The sequence below is a fragment of the Apium graveolens genome, chromosome 8, assembly GCF_009905375.1.
Source record: "Apium graveolens cultivar Ventura chromosome 8, ASM990537v1, whole genome shotgun sequence".
NCBI lineage: Eukaryota > Viridiplantae > Streptophyta > Magnoliopsida > Apiales > Apiaceae > Apium > Apium graveolens.
In genome coordinates this window covers 106390336-106400276 of record NC_133654.1, presented here as the reverse complement: position 1 = coordinate 106400276, position 9941 = coordinate 106390336, and the positions used below count along the sequence as shown (strand labels likewise).

Sequence of the window (9941 nt, the reverse complement as noted above, 5' to 3'; positions counted from 1 at the left end):
TTGTGATGGTATTGAGTCTTTCAATGAGTTGGCTCGTTGTATTTCTATGAAAGATTTGGGTTTGCTCCGTTACTTTTTGAGAATTGATGTGGCGAGCTCACTAAAGGGATATCTTTTGTGTCAATCTAAGTACATTGCTGATTTACTTGACCGTGCATGTTTGACCGACAACAAGACTGTGGAAACTCATTTAGAGATGAATGTTAGATATTCTTTAGACCAATATGTATAATATTTTTAATAACATCATGAAAATTAATGCAAGATATATATAATGTCTTTAATGTATTAGAAAAAAGTAAATACATAATCAAAATACTCAAATATAATTTTATAGATAAATAGAAATAATTAAGAAATATTTGTGATGTCTAGTTACAAGTAATCACCCATTTAAATAAAAAAAAAAGGTTGAATGTAACTAGCCTGACGTAACTTCAAGCATCAATGGACTGGTTGAGAGAGCAAAAAATGAGTAACTGGTCCGGACAATTATGGATCGTCCATAAGTTTAGGAAAGCCAAACAAATGATCTGAATAACAATTCCTCACTCGTCCAGAAAATTTTGATTCATTCAGTTGTTATCAAATGAGCCCTTAATGTGACATCCAATGCTTTGATACAGGAATTTTGTAACATGGTATAGAAATGGGAATGGAAATCATATTTGGTGTCAGAGATATATAATAGTCCGTCCGTCCCTTTGAATATGAAGCGTTCGAAACACATTTTAAGGCTCTTATCTGGTATATTTACATAAATTATTTTTCAAATTTTTGTCTTCTGGATAAATATTAAATGTTTAAACTATTATTTAGAAAAAAAAATTCAAAATAAATTATATAACTATAGCGTGTCGAACACTTCATTTCAAATGTTAACAATTCAAAGGGACGGAGGAGAGTAGTACAACATAATAAGACTTTGGGCTAGAATCCGATGGAAGAAATCAAATAATGTTATTGGCTTAAAGGGGTGATTGGCCAAGTTAGGATGTCTATTTCAATTTTTGTAAAAGTGTTAGCCAGAAATTGCACCGGACTGCAAGTGGATCAATCGGCAAGATCATCTCCTGTATGGGCAGACATAGTACTAGTACAAGCAGTGTTGACACGCACAACCAGAGGACTTCTAACAAAGTGAAAACCATCGGATAATATAATCTCACCAAAATCATATCTATCTCGAGACTTCTTCGTTGGCGAGACAGTAACATAGTATGTCAATTCGTCCTTAAAGTAGGAGAAGATCAATACAGAGGGCCATACCGAAACTTCCACCCCGTGTGGCTTTACAACACTGACAAAATAAATAGCGATCCCCACCTTTTTAATAGAAACGTTGCGAACAGTTCTCTTTATGGTTATCGTGGATTGAAGATTTGATACCATAATTGATGGATAGTTGATATTATAAGTGTTTTTGTCACGTTTTCGACAGTACTTGACTTGTCGTTTAACCGTAGACAGACTAACAATTCTTCCAATTTGGTCGTCAGTGTAGCCAATACTGCAAAGGTACATGATGTAGTCAATGGTTTTCAAGTCGTACACCAACCCAGGATCCATGGCTTTCAAGGGGTTAATGTGGCCTGCTCCAATGTCAAATGGATCAGATACTTTCATATGTCCGCCACCTAAAATGGTGTCACCGGTTGTGTCTTTCGTGTAGGCTACATGATCAGGATGATATGTAATAGTTATACATAATTGAAAACAGAAAGAAAAAAAAATCAGTGGGGATCTTCCAATTAAATGGTCACTTACCTGTAGTCATGATAGCAGATTTTACTGCAGCGGGAGACCAGTCAGGGTACAGTGACTTGATAAGAGATACAACACCAGAAACATGAGGGCAAGACATAGACGTCCCTGACTGGAAATTCCATTCCACAGAACGTTTATCAGGGGGAAATAGAGTGGGAGAAGTTGCTGTGGGCCATGCTGCTAATATTGTTACTCCTGGAGCTGTTATATCTGGCTGCACTTGGTTGTTTTTTTTACTAGTTAAATAAATCAAGGACAATCTCGTCCACAATTAATCTCACACTGATAGTGAGAGTTGTGAAATCAGCTTGTATTACATTTGCAGAGCTTTTATAATATCATCCTAAGACAATAAAAAAAATGTACGAGTATCAATCATACCTTAAGTATATTAGGCGTTATCGAGCTTGGACCTCTAGAAGAAAAGTATGCAGCAGTTGGTGCTGGAGACTTCTTGATGACTGTTCGGCTTGGCCATATCTGGACCACAGGCCGCCTTAATTCATTTTAAATTATTCATCATTATTATCGTTTCAACAGTAAAAAACTCCAATTACAGTAACATATAGATATTTCACATACCATATTGCTAGATTCGTCAGCTTTGTTTATTAGCTTACAAGCAAATAATTTTTTTTGTATGACTTATACCTAGTAGCAGATGACTTATACCTTGAAGATTGAGCAAGGTATTGAATGATTTTAGCCCCCTGAATTATATCAAGATACACGGTAGGTATTATATCAACATCAACACTCTGCAGGGTAGGAGGCTCAACCAAGACTAACGCCAATGCATTAGCTCTCCATGTTGCTACTTCGGCATCCACACTCACATCGGATCCTGCCCTGGAAAAGCATAATATAACTCTTCCTGCCGCTGATTTCCCATTCCAGTTTTCTGGTTTGCACTCCCTACATATACAGGTGAACAAATAAATATGTAGGAACAGAGCTAGTGCAGAGCAGTCTGATAAATACATTGCTGGAGCGGTCTAGAAGGCCACTGTAAATTGGTAAGCTGCATTACTTTTGTACTCCTTGCTATATACGTTGACGAAAAAAATAAGTAGTTAAATTAATGATCAAAATTTTTAAATTGGATTAAGGATAATGCTGAAAAAAAGCAATTTAGAAAATTTAATTGAATGAAAGGTGGGTTTCAATAATTGGAAAAGAAAAACGTGACGGATGGAAAGTAAACCAGAGACAAAATATCATTTCATGATCCATCTATCAAAAATTAAGAGATGAAGTACGATGATTAAAAGCTACCCGGATTCAAAAAATGCTCCTGCTCCAGCAAGTTTTCCTTTAATTTCTGTTGTGATCAAGCTTTCTCCCTGTGAAATACAAAAAAAAATGACACCGTAGGATGGAAACCAGAAAACTCCATAAATCTTCAACATTAAACAGTTTATGTATATTTTGAAGTTACCATTAGGACAAGTTTGTCATTGTCAAGCACAATTTGTGTTGGGAAATTGCGGTCAACAGAAGCAGCAGCCACACAGATGCTCCAAGGAGATACATTTTGCACCAAAGCAGGAGTTGGGCCATCATTTCCTGCCGAGAAAACAACACTAACACCTTTTTGCATGGCATGAAATGAGCCAATATCTGCACTTGACTCAAAGAACGGAAACAGTGGAGGCGGAAATCCGAGTGAAGCTGATATCACATCAACGCCATCGCACAATGCATCATCAAAGGCAGCCAGTATATCAGCCTCAGTGCATTTACCATCAAGTTGATAGTTCCAACATACTTTGTACACGGCTAGTCTAGCTTTAGGATTTCCTCCTCTTGCAATTCCTTGTCCAAGACCAAGAAAACTTGCATTTTGTACAATGGAGCCAACAGAAGTTGATGCTGTATGAGTTCCATGTCCCAGGTAATCTCTAACTGATTTATATTCTTTGGATGTATTTACTTTTCCGTACTCTTCCTCAAAGCCTTTAAAATAGTAACGGGCTCCGATTACTTTTTTGTTGCAATGAATGGAAGGGTCGAATTGCTGACCCGCGCAGCATTTCCCTTTCCATCTTCTTGGAATCGATTTCATACATTCCTCTTCTTTGAAACTCGCAGATTCAGGCCAGATACCTTATGCGCATGTTAAGAAAATAGGTGAGTAGATGCCCAACGTAGGTACCAGGTTAATATTATGGAAAAATGTAGACAAATTCAAGGGAGAAAACTGGTGGAAGAAAAAGGAGGCCACCATACAGAAATGTTCAATGAGGAGACTTGTAGAGAGATGACATAAGTAACTAATTATAATTTCATTCAATTAATCTACAAAAAGTGTTTGTATAATAGAGCAGACAGATACAGTAACATGCCAAGTTTTGTATAATAAATAATTTAGAAAAAACAAATAGATTGCAATTAATCTGGTTGATATACCTGTATCAAATATACCAACAATAACATCATGAGCACCGTAGACTGACTGTTGTGGAGTTGTCTGTAATTTCAGAGTCATGTAGTCCATTGAAAGTCCCATGAAATCCCAGCTTCTGGTTGTATGCAACTGAAGCGTCTTGCTCTTGAAAACAGAAACCACACCTTCAATCTCTACATATAAAGGCAGGTACTTAGAACCATCTTTGAAACAACACTTCACTCATGAACTAATGCAGATTCATTCCTCTTCATCTCATCGACTTTGTTACTTTGTTAGTTTAAACACTTACAAAAAAAATCTTTGAGGCATTAAACATAAATTTCTTTGGTGTAAGATATGGTATAGATGGACATGCCTGGAAGTTGATTCAGAATATACCATGCACAGAACATGCATGATTTCCTTTATGTAAAAATGGCACTACGTACCATTTAAGCGTTTCATATGTTATCTAGGTTAACAGTTTGTTATATTCATATATTAGCTTTTCATATACTAACATATGCTGGAATAAAACTGATGACGTGAATTATTTTACATATATGTTATTATTTACCAGACAAGCTTGTAGCTTGTGTTGTGTTAAGCTTTGCCGAGAACCCCGAGAAACTGTGCTTGTAGCTATACAACATAGATTGTTTTGCATCTTCCTCCCTATGACATTTAAAAATGCAAAATAGAAAATGAATATGGAGCATATGCCTGGTGCAATACATATACAAGTAATTTTTTGGATCCATACATAACCTGTCAAATACATTGGTCAGGAGCTGGGAATGGTGTTTGGAAGTGAGGAGAGGATCATTCCCATGTTTGATCAGCCCTAGGTAAACTATATAGACCTGTTATAAATTGACATTATGTATATATTTTTTAAGTTGAGCAAAACAAAATATATTCAATTTCTTATAAGATGGTGAGTGGTTAACAAAAAGAAAAATATGAAGACGGGAAATTTAGAAAGCATATTACAGAAGTGGACGCCGAATGAACCAGATAAAGTGAAAGCAAAAACAACAGTCTCCCGAAAAACTGAAAAGCAGTGGCCATTCTTATGCTTTTTAGTCCATTGATAAAAAGCATAGCTTAGTTAAGGCTTTATAAGGAGACTACACCGAAAAAAAGTTGGTCATTTTGGTTTCTCATCGAGCACCTAAGTTTGCTAGTCGAGTAGATGAATCGTCTGTTTAAAGGGTCATTGATGGTTACAAGTTGCAAGCGCTCTGACAATCTCCAATTAGATCACCATTTTTTTTTCAATTCTTTCTCAACAACATATATAGCCCTAAATTTAAGGGCATCTGTCTCCCATTCTTTCTTCCCTTGCTTCTCTTAAGTTTAATTATGTCCATCATATCCGCCTATGAACCTTAGGAGATCTACCACACACGCTACCTTACTCCAGCTCCACAATGGACAATGTAATTCTATAAAGTCCTTGAGAACTAGCTACTACATGTGCTCCCTCTTCATCATTCTTGAAATTTAAATAAACGAAGAGATTGTAGGTAGAGTACTCGTCTCTTTTTGAACCGTTTCTCCTTTTGTGCATGTATTGTCAACCAAAGTTTTAGGAAAATACCATCTCTTGGACAAAATGCATCTTGAACTAGAATTCTTTTAAACAATTTTACCAACAATGTCAAATGCAATGCTACATTTGGTACCATTTTTTTAATTTGAAATCAAATGTTAAAATTTTTTATTCCAGGGGGTTGTATACTTGAATGCAAATATACAGATTAATTCTAAATTTGAAACCAATGTTGCATTTATGCATCTAGGCATATTATCAAATAACTACAAATGAGATATATACTTGTGTGTTTTAAATCAAACCTTGGTGAAAGTGAAATAAATTTAGAAAAATTTAAAAATATTTGATTTTAAAATATATCAAACATTGAAATTAAAGTTTTAAAAAACAAAATGCCAAATCATAACAATAATTATAGTCACTTTGCATTTTGCTTTAAACTCGCTCTTAGCGACTGTGATCCATTTTTATTCTACTCAATTTTTCTGGTACGTAAAAGACGAAACTAGAGAGCCCTAAATGTTACTTTTCTGGCTCCGTTTTTGTCTGCGCCTTAGTACTCTTCTGTTCGTTATATTTTCTAATAGTGGGTAAAATTACTTCAACAAGGGTGTGGTAATATTAGACCATGCAAAAGATGTTTCGGTACAGATTTAAGGTACCAGTCCTCAAACTACCTGCACTTTGAGCAGTTTAAGGTTAAACAATGGAAAATCTTGCAGTCTTTTGTGTATTATTGAACGAAAGTACGACTCCATCTCTCCATTTCAGGCAGTTGGCTTCTAATAAAAGACAAAGAAAAAATGGCTTAGATTATACTGCCCTTCCATTCCAGAAGACACGACTGTTTTTCGACAAAAATTACCATCTAACATAATTTGTTCATATGTTGCGACAAATCACTTAGGATAAAACACAACAAACCCAACAGTAATGTTTAACAACGGCAAACACTGCGGTATGAGAGTGGTATGACACAAAAATGTTGGGAATACAAATAGTTTTTCAAAAAAATTCATGTACACCTGTCATGTCAGTTTAGTAATGGGTAATATGAAACTTTACGTATATACGACAGAGTCTACGCATATACAATATCACGTATTTTAATAAAAATTTGAGGAAAATATTTAGAATATCTAGGACTGGTTGACGGGAAAATGTTATATATAAGGTGTTTTCATTCACGACCCTGCAAAGATATATAAAAGACTTACAAACTTTATTGTTTAAAAAATAGGAACTATGGAAACTCGTAAAGCACTACTACTACTAAACTCGATCCTCAAATAACTCAACTGAAAAATATGACTGAGTCACACATAACTATATCAAGACTCTAAATAAGACTTTAAGACAAATTGTATAAAAAAAATTATTACTAACATAATTCAGATTAAAACCAAAATTCTCCCCATGAATTACGTTTGTCCAGGTTCTTGACTCCAAAAGACTCATCGCTCTTAAACTTCATTGTCATTAAAGTTTTAGTAAAAATATTAGCTCTTTGTCCCTCGCTCCTGATATGATTGATGATCATTTATGCACTCTTTACCCACTGCTCGATGAAATGGTATAGTATGTCGTTGTATTTGTTGTGGTCATAGAATACAGGATTCTTGGCTAAGTTTATAGCAGATTTATTGTCAATATAGGTAATAAAAAAACCAATGCTTTTCTGGTATCTGACCCCATACATTTCGAAGCGATATTCCTTGGCACACTGCTGCAGTGGCGGCCATAAACTCAGCTTCAAACGATGATAGTGCAACATATCTTTGTTTTTCAGACATTCAAGTGATCATACTCTCATTGAGGAAGAAATCCATACCATCACTACTTTTCTTATCATCCATATGTCCAGCCAAATCACTATCTGAGAATCCGGGCAGCATACAATTTCCACTACCTTTTGCATACATCAGACCATAGTGAATTATCCCTTTAATTTAGCTGAGAATCCGATTTACTGCGTTCAAGTATAAAATCATGGGTTCGTGTATATACCTACTAACAAGTCCTACATCAAAGGAGATGTCCGGTCTAGTATTAACCAAGTACCTCAAGCACCAGACCAGGCTCTTATAGCCAGTTGCATTAACCCTTTTCCCACCTTCATCATTACTGATTTGCACACACGGATCCTTAAGATATTTTGAATAGTTACAGCTAGTCAAGCCTACTTTTACAAGAATTTTTTTTGCGTATTCAGATTGTTTGATATCTATGAATTCATTCCTTTATTGTACTTCAATACCCAGATAGTATTTCAATTCCCCAAGATCAGTCATTTTGAACAGTCTGCTTATTTATTTCTTGAATATTTTAATAACTGATAATTTCGAGCCTGTGATCAGCAAGTCACCTACGTATACTTCAACAATAAGAACATCATCCCTTTCCTTCTTCGTATAAATCGCGTGTTCATATGAACACCTCTCAAAACCCAAACTTTCAAGGCACTTATTAAGATTTACGTACCAAGCACGAGATGATTGTCAAAGACAATACCAAGCTTTAACTAGTTTGTAGACAAGAAGCTCATTTCCCTTTCTCTTAAATCCTTCTTGTTAACTTACGTATATTTTTTCGTGTATTTCCACGTTGAAGAAAGTTGTCTTCACATCTAAATGGTGCACTCTCCAACTATTACAAGCAGCTAAAGCCAACAGAAGACGTATTGTTTCTGTACGAGTAACCGGGGTAAAGATTTCATCAAAATTGACTCCTTATTCTAGAACGTAACCTATGGCGACAAGTTTCGCTTTATATTTGACTATCTTGTTAGGAAATAATAACACACAGAGGGGTAAATGGTGAATGGTGAATGTATTTTACTGTTTTTGAGCTTTTCTTTGAAACTTTTATGGTTGAACAAAGTAAACTAAATCTTGTAGTAAAAATGTGTTCATGCAGGAATTAAACTTGCAAAAAAATACAGAACACAAATCTTCAAAACTCACTTAATTTTATATTAAAATTATAAATATTTATCTACAAAATTTCTAGGCTCTTTGTTGATAAAGAGCTTAGCTTCTTCTTGATTCTTCTTGAGAGAGTTACAAGATTTTATATCTCAATTTTTTTTTACCAAATGACCAGTGTTAACTTTATAACTCAGTTAACTGCTGGTTTACACAGTGTACAATAAGACATGCTACTAAATTTAGTAAACTGTCACTTGTCATTTCCATTTATAGAAAAGTATATCTTCTATTTCTGGCTTAGCATATCTTTAGCATCCTGTAATTATCTTGATCTTCTTTTGTCAGTTAATCTTCACCATTGATCTTGCACATTCTTCAAGATACTTTTGTAGACTTGTCAATCCAGCTGTTTGGATTGTTTGTCGATTGTTAATCTTGGATATTGAACTGATCTGCAATTTTGTACTTTGAGATTTTACCTCGAGATCTCCATTTGGTCTATAGAGAACTTCACATCTCGAAAGTATATTGGCTTATCGATATCTCTAATACTCCTTAGGAAATTTGACTTGTAGAGGTCTCTGAGTTCTCTATAAGAGAATTTGGATTGTAGAGGTCTCTAGTCTTCATATCTTCACTTTGACTTATCGATATCTCTGAGTTCTCTAATGGTTTACTGACTTATCGATAACTCAGTGTGCTCTAGTCAAATTTGACTTATCGACAACTCAGAGTTCTCTAGTGAATTTTGGCTTATCGATATCTCTGAGTTCTCTAGTGAAATTTAACTTATCAATAACTTAGAGTTCTCTAATGAATTTTGGCTTGTCGATAACTCTGAGTTCTCTAGTGAGGAAATGACTTATTGATATCTCCAAACTCTATGACTTCAATTTGGCTTGTCGATATCTCTGTGAGTTCTCTAGTTTCTTTCCTGACTTCTCGATAAGTCATTTTGAGTTCTCGAATGACTTCTCTATAACACTAAATCTGTGACTTGTAGAGATCTTGACTTATAATATTTTTCATAAAATAGATTTATTCAACTCCAAACTTCTTCGTAATTCTTCTGAGGCATGATCTTCTTGATCTTCTTCCAAATAGAATTCTTAGGCTTGACACTGTTTATAGAAAAAGACTCCAGTCTGCTCCTTTGACATTTTTACAGACTTTAAGTGTTACAAGTACAAAATACAAATTAAGATAACAATACAAATTACCTAGGGTTGACAAAATGTGTTAGTCTTGTTAAAGTGCAGGCATGTCTTATACAACAATCTCCCCCAATTTGTGAGAAGAT

At 34.9% G+C, this 9941-nt stretch overlaps 1 protein-coding gene across 2 annotated transcripts; it reads right to left on the bottom strand.

Moving 5' to 3' along the window:
* Positions 1–858: 858 nt before the first annotated feature.
* LOC141678365 (subtilisin-like protease SBT3.18) lies at positions 859–5234 on the bottom strand. 2 transcript variants are annotated; one of them, XM_074484666.1, is made up of 10 exons: positions 5150–5234; positions 4925–5019; positions 4734–4831; positions 4177–4347; positions 3206–3873; positions 3043–3110; positions 2440–2682; positions 2149–2263; positions 1768–1981; positions 859–1673 (listed from the first exon to the last, which is right to left on the bottom strand). In XM_074484666.1, exons 1-10 carry the CDS (start codon positions 5225–5227, stop codon positions 1054–1056), a joined length of 2370 nt encoding a protein of 789 aa, XP_074340767.1. In that variant the 5' UTR covers positions 5228–5234; the 3' UTR covers positions 859–1053. The 2 variants fall into 2 exon arrangements, with proteins under 2 accessions (XP_074340767.1, XP_074340765.1); XM_074484664.1 differs by having other exon boundaries at positions 4734–5019.
* Positions 5235–9941: the final 4707 nt, after the last annotated feature.